The 24,182-nt window shown below is 42.5% G+C and overlaps 1 protein-coding gene across 5 annotated transcripts in view; it reads left to right on the top strand.

The window, feature by feature from the left end:
* STAG1 (stromal antigen 1) overlaps positions 1-24,182 on the top strand; it is a 177,267-nt gene that overhangs the window by 97,599 nt on the left and 55,486 nt on the right. For all 5 annotated transcript variants that reach the window (XM_032120069.1, XM_032120068.1, XM_032120065.1 and 2 more), the window contains exons 7-11: positions 1,313-1,517; positions 4,845-4,996; positions 9,125-9,198; positions 16,873-16,996; positions 22,736-22,834. In XM_032120069.1, coding sequence (XP_031975960.1) covers positions 1,313-1,517; positions 4,845-4,996; positions 9,125-9,198; positions 16,873-16,996; positions 22,736-22,834 — 654 coding nt within the window. The remainder of the gene's footprint in view (positions 1-1,312; positions 1,518-4,844; positions 4,997-9,124; positions 9,199-16,872; positions 16,997-22,735; positions 22,835-24,182) is intronic.

Raw genomic sequence — 24,182 nt, 5'->3', positions numbered from 1 at the left:
TCTTCCCATTTCAGCCAGATGAGGTGTTCATGGTGCAAAATAGCCTTCATAGGCTTTTCAGAAGAGTTGTCTGATACGTACTTGCAGGTTAAAAATGCATCATGCAGATGTGAGTAATTACACACAGCACTAGAGATTCTGAGGATCTGTTCCAAAGGGCTGCACATACCCACACCTCGAGAAAGCATGTGTTACATACCAAAGTTCACATGCAGAGATCCATCAGGTTATTCTGGTGTGGTTGAAATGGGTGTGATTTGGTTACATGTGATGGCTAGGGGGTTTCCAAAGGGCAGTGTTGTTTATGTAGTTTAGGCTCAGGGTTGTTTGATTGCAGCTCCTCTGTGCTGACCTCGCTGCCTTGGCATGGTTCAGTCTGGGTGATAAGTCCTGAGGAGGAAAGTGCTTGTTCCTCACAAAACCACAGAATAAATGTGTACAAATGGATGTAACTTTGGTGCTACTGACTTCTTATCCTGGCTGAGAGATTCAGGATGGAGCATTACTGCCGTGATGTTTTGGATACTCTGGAATTGGCTTACAAATCCAGTGGTCAGGGAGATTTGTACTCAGGCTTTTCCACTAAGGGGGAAAAAGCATTTTCTGATTGTGGGGGGACAGTCTCCCCATAATGCAGTATATATAGTGAATATAGGAAGAGCACACCTGGGGAGGCATTAAATGAACATGCCAATGAAGATGAGGTGTATGAATCCGTAGTAAAATTTCCATTGCTGCTATCAGAAGGCAGGTTCTACCACTAGAAAAAGGCTGCATTTACAAGATAAAACAGGGCAGTGTTTGCTTTCTGATAAGGAAACTGTAAGCTTGAGCAAACCATACTCAACTGTAAGCTTCAGCAAAGCGAAGTTTGTGGGGAGGGGCATCCAGCTGATTAGAATATTTAACCTGAAGTGGGGGTGGAGAATGACAAACAGTCAATCACACAAGCTTTTATTTAGGTTTTGATCTTAAATACTTTGAAATAGTCCCATCTTATCCTTGGCTCCCACTTCCTAACCCAGGACACAAGGAAAATAATTGAGTCTTGATACATTTTTTGGACTATCTGGAGCCAATACTGCAGGTATAAAACAGTTACAATGACATCTTTGCAAAAGTAGTTCATGCCAATGAGCCTCCCTGTTTATTGAAGAATAATGTGTTGTTTTTATTTGTTATCCTCCCTTGGCTTGAAGGAACAAGACGACGTTTAGTTTAGAACCTTAGACCACGATGGCTACACCGACATTAAAACCCATTAAATGGGGAGCCCTTTAATACTTGATCTTTTTCTTCTGTTGCTCTGCAGGACAGTGGCGATTATCCCCTGACCATGCCTGGGCCTCAGTGGAAGAAGTTCCGCTCCAACTTCTGCGAGTTCATCGGGGTGCTGATCCGGCAGTGCCAGTACAGCATCATCTACGACGAGTACATGATGGACACGGTGATCTCGCTGCTCACCGGCCTCTCCGACTCGCAGGTCCGCGCCTTCCGGCACACCAGCACGCTGGCTGGTGAGTGAGCTGCACGCCAGGGTTCTGCCACACAGCTTGCCACTGCCACGCTGGCACTGCACTGTGCCAGAAATCCAGTCTCTCCTGATGGGAGAGAATTTGCTGAAAGTCCTTGCAAGGAGTTTCAAAGATAAACCGAGACTTTTCCTTTAGTTGCAATGCTTCCAGATAGTTGTTTGTTAAGTCTTATCAGAGGAACAGAGCCACTAGCGTGACCCAGGTACAGCATAGAGCACAGAAAAGCAGGAGTGAAGACTCTCTATCAAGATTTACACAGCCTTTTAAAGATATTTTAACCAATAGTTACTAAAAAAGTACATTATTTTCACTTTCCTACCAATTATTCAGTAAGACGACTAGGAACTGCGGAATTTTCTATCCAGTCAATCCAAACCACTTTTACTGCAGAATATGGAGTGGTAGAAGAAGGAAAAGAAGGTCTAGAGAACAACAACAATCCTCCATTTTGACATTTTTTACTCTTACCTATTTACTACAAAGAGAAGCCCAAAGCCTCTAAATTTTTCACCCTGTGACAATCTTACATACTAGTCTATCACCTAATTCACACCACTATATTTTCTAGTTGTTGTTGTCTTACTGTTGGTAATTTTTTCCAAGGTTTGAAGCTAAAACAGTGTTGTTCAGGGGGGTAAGAACCCTTAAAAACAGGCAGAGAAATATTCTCAGCACTCTGGGTTCCTACACCACGCCACTGCCACAAGCACTTGTAATTGGGATTGAGGTGGATCCTGACCAAACTCTGGAAACCTTCATCAAATCCCAGTACCACACATGGTACAACTATACTTAAAATACTCCTTTTTTTTTATTTGGAAAGGAGTGTGCTGAGGCACTTAGGGATTCCTGTCATCCCCAGGGCTTCCAGTGAATCCTGAGAATCAAAAGTGGCATGCTTATGTCTTGTATTTTGTTATTAATTGTTCACTTGTTGTATAGAACGTTGGAGTAATTTTATATTTTAGAGTATAAGTTTATTCTAAAGAAGTATCAGGACAATTGTCTTATCAAAGAATTTCCATCCACCAGAAAAAAAAAAACCCTGTGCCTTAACTCAGGAGAAGCATAAGGTTTGGGATTACTGGACCGTGCTAGTAGGGCTCCCTGTCTTCTGCCTGCAGCCACACCACCTTTCAGTGCAGCTGCCTCACCTAAGGAAAGCCCTGGGTTTATTATTAGATGGAAATGGGCTTTCCTTATGTATTTCATCACACCTATATGAGATGTCTCCTGTAAGAGGGATGAATTGCTCTCCACAAGGAACTATTTTTCTCAATTACAAAGCACTACCAGGGTGGCTGGCTTGGGTGTAGGTGTCTACAGCTGGTCATGTCAGGTGATAAGAAATCCATCCTATTGCAAGGTTCATAGATCATGCCAGATATTTAAAACTCTTACAGCAGACATTTGTCATAATCTGAAGGTTTCTATGGCCAGTATTTATCACTATTTAGTCTTTCCACAAACGGCCTCATACATATTCTTTAAGTTTCAAGTGTATCGATACCCAGTGTTCAACAAATGCAGTCAGAATTTATTTAAATTTCATCTCTTGTTAAGAATCAAAGTAAGAGGCAGATTTCCCATTATATTGAAAAAACAACTCCGGATTTGAGTGGATTTCGGTTTTAAAACTGAAAACCCTTCAACTCAGAGTGACCAAACTCCTTTGGAAACACATTCCCTTGTGGTTCTTTACCATGCTCAGCAATGGGATGGTAAAACCTTGAATCTTGCAGGCTTAAGCTGCCAGGTTTGGAGTTTCCTCTACAAATTCAGTATTGCAAGGTGAGCATTGTTTGAGCCTAGGTAACCTGCTGGAAATCCATGCCTGTTATTTAAACTATTATATTCCCTTCCATCTGAGGCTGTCTGCAGTTCTGGGTGGTTTTGATTTGCTGTTTGCTCAGACTGTGGTTGACTGGTTCATAGGGAAGAGTTTATGGAGTGAGCTCTGCACTCAGGTCCCTGGGAGTGAGTGGTCCATCCCTGCTGGGGCGGATGTTTGGAAAGTATGAGAGGCTTGATTAAAAGACAGGAAACAGAACCACCTATTAGTCATTTCCCAAGAGCTGTGCTCTATGGAAGAAAGAGTTTTCCCTGTTTGGAATGGATTTGGTGGCTAGAAGCTTGCAGCAAGAATCAGCTGATGCTGAAGGTGAGGTTCATCACAGCTGACTGCGGTTATTTCAGCCACTGCTGACTTATTACATTAATGGCACACTGATCTAACATTGCATTAGGGATAGGAGCTGCCAAAGGTCTCAGCATTTACCAGTGACAATACATGCCATTTATTTATTTGTTTGCTTGTTGTAGCAAGCTTGAGGCTTTGCTTTGATTCTACAAATTTCCAGCACGTTTAATTGTGTTGCAGTCGCAGAGAGCAGAGGTCAGCATGATGCCATGGAGCATGGAGTCTTGATAAAGTTTTTGAAAATCTACTTGTAGACTTGCATTTCTTCTAGAAGGAGTGTTTTTAGGTCCTTGTTTTCAGTTTTCCTCTATGCTAGTCAATTGGAATGAGAGATGATTCACTGCAGGAAGAGGTACCTGCTTTGAGCTATAGCAGTGTAAATCAATCCAAGTAGGCTCACTTCTCCATTTGTGTGGTTGCTTCTCTACCTTGAAGCAATGCTGCATATTTAGAGGAGCATGCAGAGAGGATGTGATAGTTTGTTGCATTATTTTTCTGGTTTTTCAGTATTGTAAAATGTGTTGTGCTATGTAACCACACAGAACTTAGGAAAGACCCTTATTAATGTTTTTTGTAAAAATAAACTTCAGTACTGAAAAGCAGACACGAACAATATTATATCCAGCATCTGTGAAAATAAAAACTGCATTTTTATATGGCTGTACAGCTGACTTTAGAGCATTGTCAGACCTGCCTTCAGAGAAGCTGTGCTGTGGTCCTTTGTGAACTGAGCCACCCTCAGCAGCCATTGGTTAAGGTCACCCTCAGTTTGGAGCTATCTCTGGTGGCACTCTTCTGTGCAGAATGGCTGTAACTCCCCAGCCACTGCCTTCATGGTGCCCTGATGCTGCAGGCTCACAGCTGGCTCCTTGGTGCACTCAGAGCTTGTCTGGAGAAGACAGCAAGGAGCACTGCCTGCAGCTCAGTGTGGGGTATAGACTCTGCTTTCTGACCGTGGGCCAGTGACCTGGGTATTGCCTGGGTGAAAGTGCCTTTCCAGATGGCTGTGCCAAAGTTGAGAGGCTTTTTGCTGTATGGATCTGCTGAGGAAGTATTTTCTGAGCTCTGACTACAGGTAAAGACTCATAATCTGTCTTGTGCCTTTGCAGCTATGAAGCTTATGACTGCTCTTGTGAATGTTGCCTTAAACCTGAGCATTCATCAGGACAATACACAGAGGCAGTATGAAGCTGAGAGAAACAAAATGATTGGCAAAAGAGCTAATGAAAGATTGGAGCTGCTGCTTCAGAAAAGAAAAGAGGCAAGTGAAAAGACTATTTTTTTTTTCCTGGTTCATGTGCATTCTGTCCAACAGAAAGCCCAGGGTGGTTTGTGACTTGAGTACCACAGTGAGAAAGAGCTCAGTTCTGCAGTGGTGTTCGTGTGGTCTCAAGCACACTACTTGAATCTTGTATTGCCACATTCAGTTGAGTTTGTGGTGCTGTTCTGCACACACAGGAGAATTCTGTTCTCAGGCTTCTATGTATGACCAGGCAGGAAGAGTCTCAAACTGCAAGTAGTCTCTGTTGTGATGATGCAGAAAGATTCTGACAGGAGGATCACACGTTCCCTCCCTGCACTGCCCACTTTCCCCCTTGATCACTGCAGTAACTCCACAGTGTCTCATTAGTCCTTCATTTTTAGCTGTTTTCAGGAAACACTGGAGTTGGGGCTATAGCACCTGCTCTCAGGGAGAAGGAGCTAGGGAGACATTAAAGTCACCTTTAGTAAGTACGAGTCTGGCATTAGGTGAGAAAAACCATCAGAAGGTTGCTGTAATCATCCCTAAATAAAGTATTATATCACAGGAAATTTCAGTTTTAGAGGTGTACTTAAATTTAAAGATGACAAGTAGAAAATTAATACACATACACCCAAACAACCATAATGCGTAAAGATGCCAAGTAAAACTCATAAGAGAGATCAAAGTTTATATGGCTTAGATTTAAATTTATGATTTTTAATATATTAGTTTTGAAATTTCTCCACCACTGTTTTACTCTGTGGCAATTAAGGATGTCTGGGTGCTTTGCCTGTGTGCACCTTGGATTCCTTTAGGTATAACTTTGACTCAGAATTGCTTGACTTTGTAGTCTTTGTCTGGAGATAATTACAATTATGTATTTTTATTTTACCCCTATGATCTGTAGCACAACTTTATTTGATTTTCATAATTCTTGAAAAGCGTGCATTAAGGTACAAAGCAAAACCAATCTCTCCTGCCCAAACTGTGAGAAAAACATTTTAAATTAAATATTAAATTGAATGTGAGTTCTAAAGCATTTTGAAAAGCAAAATAGCTGGGACAGAGTTTGTATCCCACATTTGTTGATTGTTGCTTTGAATGTGCAGAGGACAAAGGCACTAATTCTGCTGATGACCTTGGGCTGGTGGCTCTGTGGCTGGGGCCTTCTCTGTGCCCCTTCCCCCTGCCATTCTTTCAGAGCTGCAGAACATCCTCTCTCTGGGGAGCTGTGCAGCAAGGATGCCCAGGCTGCTCAGGGCTGGGGAGCCTTGAGAGGAGAAGCAGCAATTGGCAGTCCTTACCTTTGGCTCTGTGTGTTCAGGGGCTCTCAGCTCAGCTCATGACAGCTGAGCAAAGCATGGCCTGGGAATAGCCAGGGAGGAGTGCTGGGGATCGAGTGTGTCCGTGGGGTAAGCACACCAGGGGCACCTGGGCAGAGGAGATCTCCTAGGATTAGATGGCTTAGTGACTCTGGGTAAGAATTCCTCATGTAATGCTGTATATTCCAGTGTTTAAATACACTGAATTGACTGTGGCATTCTGTGCTGGCATTTCCTCAGTTGATTCCTTGATGAAGTGCCATCCTCACAACCCCTGCTGAGCACATTGTGTTGGTCTTCACGAAGCGATAGAGGCACAGTTCACCAGCTGAGTGTGGCAAGTTAGTCTGAAGCAGAGGAGATGGAACAACTCCTGAAGTGTTTCATTCTCATGCCATCATCTAGAGGCCTGATGAGAGAGCTGAGCATGGAGCTCTGTCTTATGAATGAGATTTTCAGCCCGAGTGGATGATTTCTGTAGCAATATGCCACAAAGCAGAGAAAGTTGTCTTTTTAGTATCTGCCAGCAGTAATTCAAATTTTGTGCTTGTCATACATGTCTTTTTGAGCTTCTGAACCTGCTTGCGGAGTCAACAAGAGAATGCTTCCCTCATTTTTTACCTCTGTTTAAAAGGGGGAGTGTGAAATCATTTTTGCATTGGTAAGAGCAGGAGTCCCAAGACATAGATGCTCTCTCAAGATGCTTGAAGTTAAGCACTCAGATTCAAGTGCATGGTTTAGAAAACTTGAAAGTGTAGAAAGCAATTAGAGTTTCAGAGAAAATTCATTACTGAATCTAAAATACATTTGAGAATTGTATCTTCTAAATGTTAGTACACTAACATTTTAGTTTAGGTAAAAGGAGTATCACAAGGACCTACTGAATCTCTGAGTCTGCTTCCACACCAGCTGTGCCCCAGCACCTGGGTACCTGTACCAGATGATAATTTACCATATTTATGGTGAGCTGTAAATTCTGTGCAGAAGAAGAGGGAGGAAACCATCCATGCTGTCCCTTCCTCTGTGCTGCTTGGGCTTCTACCCTGCTGCTTCACTTTGCACTCAGTGAGACATCAAAGTACACTTTTCTCAGTAGCTCAGCTTTCTCATGGCTCAGGAAGTCCCATCCTCTCCTACCTCTTTTCTGTGGTGTGGTTTTATACCAACAGATCATTCCCTGAGTTCTCTGTGAGCATCCCCTTCCAGGGCCCTGGTAGTTTTTCAGAAAGCCTTCTGAGGCTTCTTGGTTCATTCCCATCCTCATTTTACTGCACAGCCTGTGCTAGGCTGTCTCTACCCCCATATTTCCCTGCCTGTAGCCTGTGGAGTCATCCAGCTGAGGAGTGATTAGGAACTCAGAGTCCCCTTTGGGTTATGAAGTCTAAAACAAGCATTTAGTCTGTGCATATTTGGGTTGAGCTGATGCTGCACATAGTGCTTTTCCCAGAGGCCATGTCTAAATATGCTTGGTTCATGTATGCAGAGCTGGTGTGCACCCAGCTCTTGTACATAATCCCTTTTACTGTGAAATTAGTTTCTTTGGCAGGCTTTTGACAATTTAGTCAAGAGCCCTCAATGCCTTGGTTTCCCCACATGGAAAATGGAGACAGCACCTCCTCACACTTTAGTGAACTGGGAGGCTTCACTCCCTGAGTTCTGAAGCTACTTCAGCTCATACTTGGAAGAGGCAGGAGAAATATTTGGCTGAAAAATAGAAGCCCTTAGGTGAAAGTGTTTCAGAGCTCATGCCATGCAGGAGGTCAAACCAGCTGCTCACAGTTTTGCCTCTGGCTTTAAAACCTTTTATCTGTTAAATATATACATCAATAATTATACAGGTTTAATTATTTTATGCATATATGCACTCTACTAGCAAGGCTCTGTTGTGGTTTTCCTACTGAGAACGTGGGCAAATTTACATTCCCACACTGTCGTGCTGTGCTTGGACTGTAATGAACACCTTGATGGAAGAATGATGGCTGCTCCAAAAGCTGATTGGATAAAATTGGTGTCATCTTATTAACAAAGCTGCATTTAGGTGCAATTAAGTTATACTTACTTAGTTTAGTACAAGATCTGACAGTATGAGAATACTGTAATTAATTCCAAGTTGTGTTAACATATTAATTGACACAAGGTAAGCTTCCCATAGTACTTGCAAAACATGCTCATATTACCCAGGAAGTGAAAAGATTTTTAAGAAAATGCTCTTATTTATAAAAGCATGCTCATAACACCTTTTCATTTGGAATTGGGTTTGGATTTTTGCAGTCTAAGGCCTGGATGTCAGGTGTGCTCTGATCCTGGAGATCTTCCTGCTTCTGAAACCCAGTTATTGTGGGTGCTGAAGTTCAAGCAACTGACAGTCTTTTCGTTAAGATTGAGAACATCTTCAACTCCTTTCCTTAAATAGGACATTAATTTTTTCAAAACCAATCTGTAACCAGCTTTGTTTCTGCAGCTGTCATTCACTCAGCTCTGTGTTTCCCTGTGAACACAGCACTGCTGACATTACTGCACACATTGTCTCTGCTTGTCTCATTTTCAGTAGCAAAAGTTGATGATCACTTCAAAGAACTAATTTGAGAGACTAAATTGGTGTTTGTAGTGAATGTTAATTTTCTTCCATTAAGACATTGCATATATAAATGTAAATATTTGTATGTATATGCACACAATATAGGCACGTGCTGGAAAAGCAGAAATGGTGAATTTACTCAAGTGCTCTTCCAAGGTCTTCTAAGGTTTCCCAATAAAGAATTGTAGAATACCAAATTATAATAAGCAATGATCTTTTATTTATTTTGTGTTTTCTTTTTCACAGCTACAAGAGAACCAAGATGAAATCGAAAATATGATGAACTCTATTTTTAAGGGTATATTTGTTCATAGATACCGGTAAGAAAATGCATGTTCCAGTAGGCTCTGCTAACAAAGTGTGGTCATAAAGAAAGTCAAGGCAATTTCTGGGTTGATTTTCTTCTGATGTAATATTCTAGATGCTGCAAGGTCACTGTCAAAAGCACTTGAAGTTATGGAAGAACATACAAACTGTAACCTTTATTAACTACACACTAGAGCCGTCCACACAACTTCATTTTAATTCAGCAGACAGCTTTAAAGGCTTGTGGGAGACATGGGCTTTGAATCTTTGCATATTGAAAAGTTGTCCATGCTGGGAGCACAAAAATGACATATCTTAAGAACAATCAAATAATCACTGCATGTCATAGAATAGCAGTTGTCCTCCAGCCTGCATTTCCTTTCGTATGTCTTGGGTGTAAACAGCAAATCTGGAATATGGTTTACCAGAGAGCAGGAGTCTTTTAAAACAGATTTAGGGTCGTTGTGCGTCACAAGATGCCTCAGAGCATCTGCAGCACCTTGGTGCAACCAGCTCTTTAAATGTTAATTGACTTGCTGAAATCAAAAGATAAAATTCAAGGGTACTAAACTATGCAATTAACCTTTCAGATTTCAGTTCTGCTTTAAAGGTTTATAATTTATGGAATCTTTTAGGAAAACAGCAGGAAAAAAGGGTGCATGAGAAGAGGGTTAGAGGGTGAAGAGGAACCCATAGTTCAGTTGGACAAAGGGATGATTGTAATTTGGAGAAAAGCACACAGGAAACGGGGAAGGTGCTCGTGCTGAGCAGTGTGTGAGGCTGAGCAGCACAGTGGGCTTGGAGGGTGTCTCCTCAGTACCTGAGCATGGACAGAAAGTTCATGGTTTATGGTTGGGAAGCCTTGAGCTGCTTGGCAGCTGGAGGTTGGGAATACAGGGCCAGCAGGTACATGAGTGTGCTAGATCAGTGTAGCACTCACACAGTTTTGTTAGGAGAGCAGCGTTCATGGCATAGGTAAAAAAGCTGAAGAAATTCAATTCTAAGAGTGTTTCCATTTTTATCCCTTTAGAACTTAGTGTATTATATCAAACAAAACACTGCTTTAAAATATCCTCTTAGTAGTTCATGCTCTTGTGTGGGGTTGGAAAAAGACTCAGCCTTTCGGTGGTCTGCATTCTGGTGCTTTTTCTTTTCTTTTGAAATCCTCCTTTTGTAAAAAAGTTTCTTTTCATGCCTCCTGCCGCCACTAACAAAGACCTGCTTTTGCTGATGTTGCTGTAACAAAGGAGAGGCCAAGTAAATAAACTCCATCAATGCCATGGAAAAGGGTGCCCATGGTGGCCCTGTTAGAGCAGCGGGGAATTGGCTGTAATCAGACAGGTGGTGGCACCACTTGTGCCACTGCTCAGAGAGGGCAGGAGGAACCTGTTCCCACTTTGCCCCCAGAGCCACCTGTGTGAGCACTCGCTGTCCCTGACCTTCTGGGGAGCCCCAAAGAGTCTCTTGGAACATTCCCCAAACTGTGAGTGATGGTGCACAGCAGAGAGCACCAAGTGAGACTCCTGCACTCACAGCTGGGTGAGAACATAGAGGGGGAAATGGCCTGTGTGAAACCCAGCTAACTGAAGACAAAGCCCAGGGGGGGTAAAATGTAAAGGATTTTGAACTATTATCTGCTTTCATAACTTCTTAATTTCTTGAACGTTCCTTTTCTCAAATAGTTCAAATTATTTATAAACTTCCCATGATTTTACAGGCCTTAAACCATGCACAAGTGGTGATGATTTTGAAAGGATGTTATATTAATTATTCCCAGAGAATAAGTCCCACCCCTCAATATGATTCAGACTCAGCCACAGTGATTCATGCTTAGTGACCTTTGTAGCTTAAATAACAAGTCCTTGACCTAAACAAAACCCCCAAAACTGTTTCATTCAGAATGTGTCTTCCAACGAGTGTTGCAGTGAGGTTACATCTTCTTTCTGCAGATTGGCTTCCAATTTACTGGAAATTTTCAGTGCTCACTTCTCTCATCAAGAAAAAAAAAAGGTTTTCAGAAATAGCTAAATAGTTTTCTAGGTATAATGCTAGTCTAGTGTGAACAGCAGATTTGGTCAAAAACTGAGGTACTCAATAAGCATGCAGGAAATGTATCCTCAGCCATTTGTTCTCACTAAGTTTCTGTGGCTTTATGATATATTTGGTTGTCCAATGGTTTTTCTTACCCTTTTTTTTTTAACCTTAAAAAGGGGTTTTAAACCTTTTTATGTCAAAAGCTGAAAATTGCTTGCAAGGTACATGTATATAAAAAAAAGAAAGGGAGGTCTATTTCTTCATTTCAGTTGTATCTGCATATCAGAGATGACTGAATCTCAGATTATTGCCACACAGCTGCTCAGATGTAATGAGTATTTATAAAATGTTCATCCCTCTCATCTGTTATCTGAGGTGTCAGAGTTTTGGTTTGGCTCTTTCCATGCCTAGGACTTAGCACTGTGTGTCCAGACACGTTTCCCTCTCAGAGGGTAAGATTGAGAGATCTCGGATTTCAGTCCTACTTCATAGTATCTTTTTGTTTTGAGTGCTTGAAGAGGTTTTCCTCCAGGTGTGACTGTCCAAAAGAACAGAACTGTTATCGTTTTAGCTTCTGGCAGACCAGAATGGGGATCCTCACACTGATGGACACGGTTTTGGGAATTTATGCAGGGCATGAGCCTGTCCTGAGGTAATGTTTTGTCAGTACTGGCAAATAAGGTAAACCCTGCCAAATCTAGATGGCATTGCCATTTTTGTGGAGAAGATGCTTCTGTCTCCTTCCAAGGTATTCCTTTGCCTGCTACAGTAAATAGGATTATGGTGACAAATTACATGGGAATTCCACTGTGGGAAACAAGACATGGGAAAAAGGAGAAGGGAGAGGGGTTATTGGATGGCAGTTTGGTGAGGAAGCACAAACCAGTCATCACAGGGAAATGGAAACCTAAACCAAACCAGGGGAAAGTCCTTCTCCCTGCACCCTAAATGTGTTATCCTAAGGAGGCAAAGCATACCTCTTAGGTGACAAGGAAATGCATTATGTTTTTAGGTATGTTTGAAAAAACAGACAGAAATTACTGGTGTCAGTTACAGGCATAAAAAAAAGAGAAGGCACAAAGTTGCATCATTTAATTTAAGGGAGTTTGACCTTGCTGTGGAGTTTGAAAGCACACACTGCTCCCTTCCCTGCAGAGCTGTGCCTCATAGTTCATACAAGTTCCTGTCCCAGCTTCCTCTTGGGACAGGAACTCTGGGAAACACTGGGGTCAGGGATACATGGAGCTACATCTCAGAATCCACGTCATGCCTTCAAACAGTAAGTTCCTTGGTCTGGCAGGAGCGTTGGGTAACAACTAGTAACAGGTTATTGGGATAGATATTTGTAACAGGTTATTGGGATAGATATTTATCAGCCTAGTAACAGGTTATTGGGATAGATATTTAAATATCTGCTCTGCACAGAAGTACTTGGGAATGGGAGTGCTGTGTGCCAGCCCCTCCTGTGAGTGGGATATGCAGGGTTCATTCACCAGAACTTTTGGAAGTTGGCTCTGAACTCTTTTTCTTACCCTTCTTCTTTTATGGGGTCCTCATTCAGCTCCAGAGCTGAGTCATAGAAAAAAAAAGTAGAAAAGACATTTTTGTCCAGTTCTCATTACATCTTCAAAATATTTCCAAACTGCCAGGCAGAGACAGGCCCAGTTCTGTCCAAGTGGCAGTGTTGTGGTCATGTGCAGCTGCTCCATTTCCTGTCCCTTGGGTGGGAGTTGGAGCTTCCATCCCACCAAAGGCCCAAGGCAATGAGTCACCCTTGGTTCTGTCCTCGTTAGAAAGTTTTCCTATAGACTAACTCTCAGCCCAGCCCATTGACTGAAATATCTCTATTTTTCTCTTCATATCTGGTTTGCCTGTTGAGTAATACCACATTCTTTGATGGTTATCTGCAGTTCTGGCTGTCTCAGAACAGGGTGTGAGAAGCAACATCTCCAATGGTTCAATTGGGCAAGCAGATACAATGGGAGTAGTCAGGCTCCTTTAGGAGCTTCCAAGAAGCCTTGAAGGAGTTCCTGCTCTGCTGGTCATTGTCAGGTCATGCCTTGGTCTGACTCAGCACTGGCAGTGCTGCAGGATATGAGCATCCAGGGCACTGCACATCAGCCAGGTTTGCTTAGAGGGCTTTCAGTTTAGTCGTGATTAACCTTGTGAGTGTGTGATTGAACAGGCTGAAAGAACCCGTGAGCTGGAGCTGACAGTCACTCCAGCAACCCTGAGGAGCACACTGCTCTGCACCTGACATGTCCCAAATACCCATCAGAGACTCTGTGTCTCAGGTCCTGAATACTTCTGGCCTTAATCACAATTCTTATGTGTACTTTGGCATGAAAGGTACACCCGAGTGGCACTGGTAAAATCTGTTTCCTGACACTGCTGTGGTTTGTCCTGAGGTGTATGGGCCTGCCTTGTCAACCCAAAATTTCAAAAGGAAACTGAGAATTTCTTACCTGAACCCCTTCTGTCAAATCTTTTCAGAAGTTGCATCATGGAGGATCTCTTCACCCAGAGTAGGAACTTAGGCTGTGAATTGTGCTGCCAGTATTATCCCCATGTAGACCTTGCTTTGCAGTTTGTGCTGAAAAGAGGGGTTAAATATATTTCATGTCTAAGATTTGTAGATCCCACGTTAGTTTTCATTGCTGTGCTGGACTAGATTCTGTTCCTTTCTAGAAGCATTTGGCAAGAAATACAAGCTTACATCACTAATTCATAATTGTGGTAATTAATAATGTATTCATTATTCCCAAAGCACTTCCAGTGCAGGTATAATTAGTATTTATATGTTCTTGTGTCATCCAGAAATGATGTGTATTTTCAAAAGGCTAAACAATTCATAGTGACTCTGACCAGAAGCTGTATAAAAACATCTAAGAAACTGTATAAAAATTAGAAGAGAAGAATTACAGTTTAATGACAAGCAATTACCACATCCATAGCAAAGGTACAAAGATTTTTTGGCTGTATTGTGTTTGATACAGCATTGTAGGGGCAGGGAGTCTGTGTTAGTGATTCCTGCAGGAACACAAATAACTCTGATTGTGGATAGTTAACTGGAAGGTGATGTGGAGTGGGAAGTGGTGTCTCACAAGTTCCCCTCCTTCTCCAGCAGCTTGAGTCTGTTTGCTGGTCTCACTTGCCTTATTCATGATTCTGTCTCATTTTCAATTATTCTGGAGATGTTAAATTCTTATTACACTAAATCTCTTAAGCAGTTGAATAGCTTTCTTCTTTCTGTCTTTTTCTTTTTTTTTTTTTTAATTAGCAGCTTGGAGTGAGCATCCATAGTGCTGAGGGATCCCTGAGAAAGCTTTTGATTCAAGAAGCAGTTTTTCACTGTCTGCCTAGGGAAGCTTGAATGCACTCTTGGAGAAAACATGATGTTTCCTGCTTTTTGGCTGGTTGTGCTGCATGATTAAATGGTTGTTGACATTTAGGTTCTTTTCGGGATTGCCATTAAATCCTTCCAAAATCCTTTACAGTTAGTAAATTTATAAGGTGGTGAAATAACCTACTTGGATGTGAAGACTCAGGCTGTCATCTCTTAGTAAAAATGTCTTCCTGGCTACTTTGTGTTGCTGCAGATGTGGCTCCCCATTTTTTCTTGATTTATATTTGCTAGTCTTTTAGGTTTTTCCATAAGTCTTGCATTCTTCCACCTATATTTTGCTTTTAAAATAGTTTAAAAGTAACTCCATATAAGAGAATTGCTAATCTAGTTCAGTGTGAAGCAGTGTACAGTTAAACACACACCCATATATATGACAATAGTTGTAGTTTTAACTAAAACTTGTCTTCGTTATGGCTGCATTTCCCATAAGGAATGCAGTTTTTAACCCTTGAGTGTGATATTTAGCACATTGGTTCTTACCCTAGTTAAACCTGTTTGAGAAATCCCTGCTAGGAGCAGCTTGCTTGATGGCCTGCCCTGCTCCTAATGCAGCTTGCTCCATTGTGGGTTGCCCCTTACCTTGGTTCTGAGGTTACAGAGGCTTCAGGAAGTTGGACAGACTGGGTTTGCTGATGCTGTTGGGAAGCTGCTGAAATGAATGTGTTTCTCCTAGGCAAAGAGAGACAGTGGCAGTGGTCTGGTGGTATTCACACAGATATCCCCCTCCTGTTACTGCATTAAATGCATCACATGCTCTTCATGCTTTTCCACTGTTGCAGCAGTACGGTTTCCTCCCTGCAAGTTGAATTCAAATGCTGAGACTTGCCTGGAGAGGTCCCCCTGGCCGTGTGTGATGCTGGGCCTGGTTCATGGTCCCTGTGGGAGCCGTGGGTGCCAGCTCGGGGTCTGGAAGGCCAGGGACAGCACAATGCCACTGGATGAGCTGGGCCAGCCTGCAGGAGGGAAGTGCATAGTTCCAGTCTGGAGTCACCAGGGGTTTGCTGCACTGGGTTAGGGCTGTGAACCTGTGCAGTGTGTCTTGACCAGAAGAGTGAGGGCATTTTATTTATATTTTGTAAAATTGATGACTTTCACAAAAATGCACTTGCTCATTTTTGCAGCTATTCTCTTGTTTAAAGCTTGGAATTTCTTTCTTTCCTTCCCATAAATTAATTTCATTTTGGGACTCTGTTGGTCTGGTTTCGAATTAAATTGATGTTTATTACTTTTCCAAACAGATTTTTTTAAAAATAAAAATTCAAAAGCAGGGTCTCAATTACAAGCAAGTCCAGTGTTTGCAAAGCACCAGGCATTCCCTTCTTCTGAGCAGTGACTCTTTGTGTTCCTCTCGTATTACAGCTGAAATTTGGAACTGTGAGGCAGTGCCAGCTGGAGTGGCACAAGTGATTTCTCATGGTAACAGATGTCCCAGAGATGGAATTACTGAAGGGACAGATGGCCCCCATCCCTTTTCCCGTTGTTTCGTTATTAGTAAAGATGCCATGCTCCATGTCAGGCAGGCAGGAAAGTGCCAGTCAGATGGAAAGCATTTCCATCCTGGGCTCCTTAGGTGATCTCTCCAGTTTCCTGCCACCCCTCCTAACTAAGCAGCTGATAAGTCTGCCTGAGATACATCTTTGCTTCTTCCATGCCTTGCCACAGTCAGAACGTAGGATAAAGGCAAGAAAACGGGAAGAAACCAATGCTCAAGTGCAAAATTCTCATGGGTTTGTTGTAGGGGTGTTCATGGGGGGTGTGAAATGAGATCTCTTTGTGTAGCAAATTCCATTGTGCACCTCTGGCAGGTGCCTTTGGCTAAACCAAATAGTTTCTCCCACCTTGCAATGGTTCTGCACCTCAAGCTGGAGACAGGGCTGCAAAGCAAATGTCAGTGATGCTGTTTCAGAAATGATTGTCCAGAGGAGGTTTGTAGCTTGGGTTCATAATTGTCTTTGAAAAGAGAGAGGTTAAAGATGGAGTAATAGACTAAGAAGCAAAGTAGGGTGAGAATTTTTTTACATAGAGGAAATGTAGGAGAATATATAAATACTGAAATTATTACATAGATCAGTGAGTTCAAGGATGTAGAGGAACGGAAAATCAGTGAGATGGCAGTAAGAACTGACAGGCCTCACACAGTGAGGTTCATGACAAGTAAAAGCAAAATATTGTAGCTATGGCAACAGGAATGAGAAGTATATATGTCTATAATCTGGCTAATCCTTGTTCTTTTCTTTTTCCATATTAGTGATGCTATTGCTGAGATTAGAGCTGTCTGTATTGAAGAAATTGGTGTCTGGATGAAAATGTACAGTGATGCCTTCCTGAATGATAGTTATTTAAAATACGTTGGTTGGACGCTACATGACAGGGTGAGTATTGTGTATGCCCACACTCAGCAGAGTGCACTGGAGGCAGCTGCTGCTGTGCTGCCCAGCACAGCATCATCCTTGGCTTACAAAGAGGTTGTTCTGTTTCCTCACCTGGTATCTTTCAATCAGGTCACTTGCAGGTATTGGCTTCAATTAGGAGGCAGTACTCCCAGTCTGCTTGGTCCATGTCCTTTTCATGTGTTCAGTCTCTGCTGAAGTATCTTGATAGAAATCCTTCCACGGGGCTTTTCTGTTGATTACAAGAGAAAGAGAAGTGTTCTCAGAGCACCCCTGAGAGCCTCTGTGTCTGAAGCAGAATGGAAAAGAGATTTCCATGTGTCTTCCATTTACATTGCCCAAAGGTTAGGGGAAAAAAGGAGATCTCTGGTTCCTCAACAGACACCAGTGGCTCCACAGCCAGTGGAGTTATCATCAGTTCACTTTCCCTTCCTTGAAGAATCTTTTCAAGGTTCTCTTCAGCTTTTTCTTCAGAAAATGGTTGAAACACCAGATGGAAGCAGAAGAGGTGCTTTTCTGGCTCAGCACAGTTCTTAGTACTGATGGTATCCACCCAGCTCCTGCAGCAAGAGGAGCCCATTGTGGGTGCTGACAGAGGACTTTGCACTTCTGCCTGGGGGTTTTGTACACCAGGCAGCAGTGGGACTGCCTGTGCTCCCACTCCCACCAAAACCCCTGGAATCACTTGTTTAAACTTTCTTGCTAACACTATCCAAGGAATACAAAGGAGACTTACTGAGCTGTTGAAATGCTCATTAATTTCCAGCATCCTGATTCAGACTATTCTCCTTTTCTAGGAGCACTGCTGGAAAACAATTTTAAGTCTGCAGTTCGTTCTGATGACTTGCCTAACTGATAGTTAACAGCTGATTCTTTAAAAATATTATTTTTTTCAATAACTTCAAACATCATCTTAATATTTAGGCTCTGACTCAGTCACTCTTGTGCTGGATTGTGAGCAAGATGAGTTATACAGACATTGGCTTTCACTAATGATAGAAGTCAGCTGCTGCTGCTGGTTCTTTTAACTACAGCTGCCTTCATTTTGGCATCTGCATCTTGCCTTCATTTGGATGTGCAATTCACTTGCTAAGAGTGACCTTTCTGCTTTACACTAGACATGGGACTTCTTTCCAAACCTGTCGCTCTCAAACTTCTCCTTTACAAATTCTCCCCAAACTTTTACATTAGATCCCATTGAACAAAACTTGATCAGGAGGAAGATGCTGCTTACTGCTCCCATCAGCCATGACCACCGTCTGCCCCAGAGCCCCTGCACTGTGTCTCAGGGAATGCTGGACGTGGAAACAGCCGTGGCAGTGCCTGGAGGGACAAAGCTGCTGCTCTGTGTCCCTTGGTGGTGACGTTGCTGTGCCTCACAAGCTGCCATGCTCCAGGAGGAGACAGTGTTGTTCAAGTTAGCAAACGAGTGGGGAGGTCAGCTGAGGTTGGAGGATCAGGATTTTAGGTGTGTGGAGGGCTTTGTTTTACTATGACTTGTAATTTAAGTAAGTTATCCCTTGAATAATTGCAGTGGATTTTTGGGAGCACATTCTAAACCTTGTAGGACATTTCCACAAAGTAGCACCTCTGGAATGTAGTGGGGCTGCACTTCTCAGCTCTCAGCCCCCTCCTAGTGTCTTTGAAGTCCATCCATTTTTCACATCACTCTCTTCACCCATCTGTGGCATCTCACAGTCTCACCTGTCACATCCAGCAATTTCTCATGTCATGTGCAGTATTTTCTCACATCCTTTTCAGCTAGTTGAACCTCAGGCCAGGGTCTGGTTATCTGCCTGCAGCCTTAACACATATTTATGCCTCAGGTTTTTTTTAAATTAACATGTTCTTTCATATCAGAGGAATTTTGAATTACAGTGTTAGGGTAAAAAACTGGACCATTTGGAGCAGGCACAGCAGAATTCTATCAGACTGCTCTCCTGCCTCTGCTTTGCAGGATTTTTTGCTGCAGGCCACAGAAGTGCCTTGGGGTTCTAAGTCTTTAAATCACTCAAGTGTTTAATGTCCCAGTCCACCTGATAGGTGGTGGGGTTTTGTTGATGTCATGGATGTGTCATGTGCAGAGTGAGACAGACTGTAGGCAGAATGGGGCAGGTGTCAAAGGATGAAAAGGGAGAGAATGGAGAGAAAGAGACATCTTGGGAGGCACAGAAAGGAGGGTGGAGGTGCAATAGGAAGAATATATTGGAAAAAGATGGAGTTAGAGCCAACTGAAAATGCAAAGCCTTCAGAAGTACAAGATTCCTCAACAGCATGGTTTTCATTGGCACCACCTGAAAAACCTGCCAGCTGGTACCCAAGTTTCTTGATTTTGCTTTGCTTTGATCAGGAGATAATTTTTGCTATAATTGGTATTTAAAAAATGAAGGCTGAGGCAATAGCCATAAGCTATTTGCACTTCACATGAACAGAAGTCACCCCAAAATTATTAACTTCTCTGGAAGATTGCTGCTGCAGAAAGGAGACAGCAGTGAGGAGATTCTCGAGCAGTTCCATATTCTGCTTCAGAAGACATACAAATTAAACCACAGGGAAGAACAGTTCTTAGCTTCTTTGTGGTAGGTCCAGTGTAGTCTTTCAGAGGCAGGATACAGAAGTTTAGTTCCCTAATTTGGAAAATCCTTACATTTTGTATGTTAATGCTGTCTCCCAGATTTCAGACAAATGTCTATAGGGATTTTTTGGTTTTTATAGATTCTCATTTGAATGTGGCTTTCAAGTTTTGCCTTTCTCTACTTTTAAGCATCTTCTTCATTCTCGTGTATCTGGGAGCATAAATTAAAAGTGTATAAACTGTTATATAATTGCATTAAAAAAACCCTCTTGAAAATAAAAGTGTTAAATTAGACTGTTCAGTCTTAATTTTCACCTACTTCATTGACACATGGAACTGTTTTGAAACCATAATTGTCTCTAGATACCTGGACAGTCACGGTTCTTAAAACCTTCCTAACACGTAAGGAAATGCTTTTTCCTTCTTTGCATTCCTCTTACTTTGCTTTTTGTCTGTTTCTTTGGAAAGGATGAACCCAGGGTCCTCTGGAGCAGATGTTCCTCTTGTGCTTGACCTCCTAATTACTTAATTAATTAGTTAAATAAATTAATCTCTTAGTTTACCAAGACTCTTGCTGTCCTCCCTGTCCATCCCTGGTTGCAGCTTTTATGCTGATATAAGTTTCTTAAGAATCACCCTAACTTGAGCATTCCCACCCAATTACTTCCTTGCTAGGAGGTGTTTGGGGTGTTCAAAGCTCCTGTGAGCTGGATGATTCTCACAGTTACCAAGAACCATCTCGTGTATGGCGTGTTGAGGGTCTGTGGCACATTGCTGCTCCTCCAGTCTGGACTGGAGTGCATCCACACACACCTGCACCATACCCTTCTCTGCTTCCTGCCCAGCTCACTTCTCTTTAGGCTTCCCAGGGTGTTCCTGCCACTCCACTGACTTGGTTTTAAACCTTCTTACCAGGGTTAGCAAGCTGATGTGCAGGAGCTCTTCCCTCTCCAATGAGGTGAATTCCATCCTTGACCAAGAGTTTAGAAAACAGACTCGGAGAGAGTCCCCCTTCATCATTCTTCTGCCAGAAGGGCAGGCATTTCCAGGGTTTGCCTCTGCATCTCTTGGTCCTGCTCCCAGCCAGAGGCACTTTCTCTCTCTCTTCCTCACCTGCTCCTGCAGTCCCTTCTCCTCAGCTGTGGTCCGGGACGCTTTGGTTAGGGCCTGGCTGCAGTCTCCTGGCAGGGCATGCAAGGAGCCATGCAAGGAGCCTGTGCTCAGGGTGTGGCTCCTGCCTGCCTGGCTCCATTTGCTGGCTTCAGGGCCTGGACTGAACTCTGGGACCATGGATCTGTGGAGTCTGGGGAGGTCTCCAAGGGCTTTGGGCTCCATGGGCTCAAACAGTCTGAGCCTGTTGCGCACAGGTCCCGTTGTGGGTGAGTTTTACATTTGGCCATTGGCTCACAGGTGGGACAGGCTCCAGTGCAGCTGTAACTAAAGCTGCTGCCTCCCTGTGCCTTGCAGTGTTCATATAGGCCAGAACTAACCTGATCCTGACCCTCTGGGTACCCTCAGTACACTGAGGCCATCAGAGGCTCATGTCCTGTGAGCACTGATGGCTCCAGACATCCTGGGCACTATGAGCACCAGAGGAGACACCATTTCTGGTACTGCCACACAGGTGCTGTTAAAAAAAGAATGTCAAGCAGCGTTTCTTTGGGCTTTTTTAGCAGTTGATCACATCCATGTAATTTTTCTTCAAGAAAGTTCTTTTCTGTACCTTGAAAGATCTTATGATAGATCCCTTTAAACGTAGCTTACATCTCACTGCCTTTCTCTGCAGTGGTAGTCAAAAAGAGCCTTAGAAGAGAGCACAAGTGCTCAGAGACTCCTCATGGACATAGAGAGATGATTTCTCAGGAACAGTTGTTCTTCATGGAAGTTCTTCTGAAAATCCAACTTCTGTGCTGCTTTTGTCTTCTATTTGAATTTTTGAAATAGATGTGAAGGAGGAAAGAAACTTTAAAGTCGGGATTTATATCTTCTGTTTTTATGTCAGCCTGTGAATGTTCTTTCCGTTTTTAGTGTGAGCACTTTTTAAACACAGACTGGATTCTGGAATAGACAGTTTCAGAAATGAAGCCCTCTGGGTATGGAGTTTTATTTATGAAGTTCAATGGTTCATTTTAGTTCTTGAGCAGCTTAAGGCCTTAGACTTGGTAGTGTCTTCACTTTCATAAAAGTAAATTGACACTGCAGTGAACTCTACAGATCATATTTGAGTAGATTTGCGTTTATAACCTTTTTGCTATCCACAAATATTTTTCAACAAGAATACCTAGTTTGCCAAGATGGTGCAGTTGAGTTGTCCACCTGCAGCACAGAGGATCCAGTCCCTCTCTTCATCAGCAGTGTTCCTGTAGGACACAAAAGGCCCTGTCCCATGACACCCCTATTTCCTGCCTGCAGCCCAGCAGACCAAAGCAATTCCCAGCTGAAGAGCAGCTGGGAATGAGCTGCTGCCAGCAGCACAGCTCAGGCACAGGGACACAACCACCACAACCACCCCTCTTCCCACGGGCTCCTCGGGCTGTGGCTCAGATGTGTTGTTCCTGTGGCAGCCACCTGCTCCCCACTGGAGGGTCTCTCACACCTTTTCCATCCTTCAGCCTGTGCTGTCCTGTTGTGAGGGATGGAATGTAAAACTTTTGGGGATAACAAATGCAATGTGTGTTCCCTGTGTCCCTGCCCTCGAAGTTAGTTGAGTTGCTGAGCCCGTGCCCAGTCATTTTGAGCCCTTGTGCACTGATTGTGAACATGAGCTGTCAGTCATGAGGTGCCTGTGGGCTCCTTCCTGAGGACAAACAGCCACACTGCCTGCACCAACCACCTGGAGATCCTACATCTTTATTTTGGATTTACTTGCTACATTCTTTATCTTTTTGGGGAGTCACTTGAAAGGGAAGCACTAACAGACATGTAAGTGATGGTACATTAATTCTTTCTATATGCAAATAGGAAGAAATTTAACATTGTGGGTGACTGCATGTGGGTTTTGGTTTTTAGCTGAATTGCAAATTGGCTTTGGTCATTTGCATAAAATTTTAAATGTACATTAAACAAATTACAGTATTATGTTTTTTAATATTCATGTGCATTTGGTTACAGTATTCTGACAGCTAATCTTGGTGTGTTTTATTTAGCAAGGTGAAGTGAGGTTGAAGTGTTTGAAAGCTCTTCAGAGTCTGTATACCAACAGAGAGTTGTTTCCCAAACTGGAGCTGTTCACTAATAGATTCAAGGTAAGAGGAAATACAGTTTTTGGAAGGAGGACAGAAAGTAAAAGTATCATCATCCTGCTCTGGTCTTTGGGTCGTGTCTATTAAAAATAAACTCATTAGTTTGTGACAAGGCTTGTAACTGCACTAGTAAAACTGTGTTACTGAATGCTGAAATGAAGCCAAATCCATTTCACAGGGTTTATCTGGGAAGATTTGTCAGACTTAACCAGGATGATTATTTGTCTTTATGTATTACTGATAGCTTATATATTGTCATTATTCAATCTGCCTGTACTTATTTAATTTTAGATTTATTGAATTTAAAGGATGTATACTTACACAATCTAAAATATAGCTGAAAGTAGCAGCCAATAACAATAGATTGTTTGTTACACAGCTTTTTTTAGCTCAATAAGGGCTTATGTTTGGAGAGGGAGTCACTTGGATGTGCATCACAGTCCTCCACACAGTGAACTGGCCTTGCTGCAGAGCAGGAGTTCACATTTTGCTTCTAAACCCCCTGAGCCAGATTGGGCCTTCAGGAGAGAAGTGCCAGGGGGATATTTCAGGGGGTTTTTATTAGCACAAACTTTTTGCTTAGTATCTGGGTAAGAATGTGGCTGTTAATTCACTTTGTGGTCTGGCTGCTTTATTTTCCAAGTGAACTGTCTGGAGAGATGGGTGTGGAAGCACTGTCCCTGCTCCTGTTTGGATGCCTGCTGAGGAGAGTGTTCAGGCACTGCCACCACGTCAGCTGCTACCTCTCCCCATGGCTTCTGTGTTCTGCACAACACACTGCTGTGGGAAAGGCTAGCCCAAGGAAAAACTCATTCATCTCCTTTAAGTCTTTATTAGAATGCTGATGAAAAAAATTTGTTTAGAAAAGAAACAGAGCTGACTGGTTTCTTTTAACTTAAATCATTATTATAATGCTGATAAAAAGTTCTGTTTAGAAAAGTGGTGGTTTAAATATTTATAAATACTGTGCACAAGACTTAAACTTCTCCCTGTAGATTTTTATGCTGCTTCACTGGCTTTGTCTACCATTTCACAATTAATTCCTCCAGTTTGATCTAGAAAGCAAGAAAATTAGAAAATTAGTCATATTTTCCCTGTATGTAAACAATTTATAAAAACATGGTGATCAGCCTTTTACTACATTCACTTGAAATGCAGAAAAAAGATGTTTAACCTGCAGTAAAGCCTAGGTATTGAGGAAGGCTTTTTTCCAAAATGATAATGATAATGATATAATAGAGCAGACTCTTTTAAGATAACATTTAAGATAACAGTCTTAAAGGGTAGATTAAATAAATATCTGCCAGCAATGAACTGAGTGTAGTTGACTAAAGTAGGAGATAAAACTGGA

This window comes from Corvus moneduloides, chromosome 10 (genome assembly GCF_009650955.1).
Source record: "Corvus moneduloides isolate bCorMon1 chromosome 10, bCorMon1.pri, whole genome shotgun sequence".
NCBI lineage: Eukaryota > Metazoa > Chordata > Aves > Passeriformes > Corvidae > Corvus > Corvus moneduloides.
This window is presented reverse-complemented; position numbering and strand designations above follow the sequence as displayed.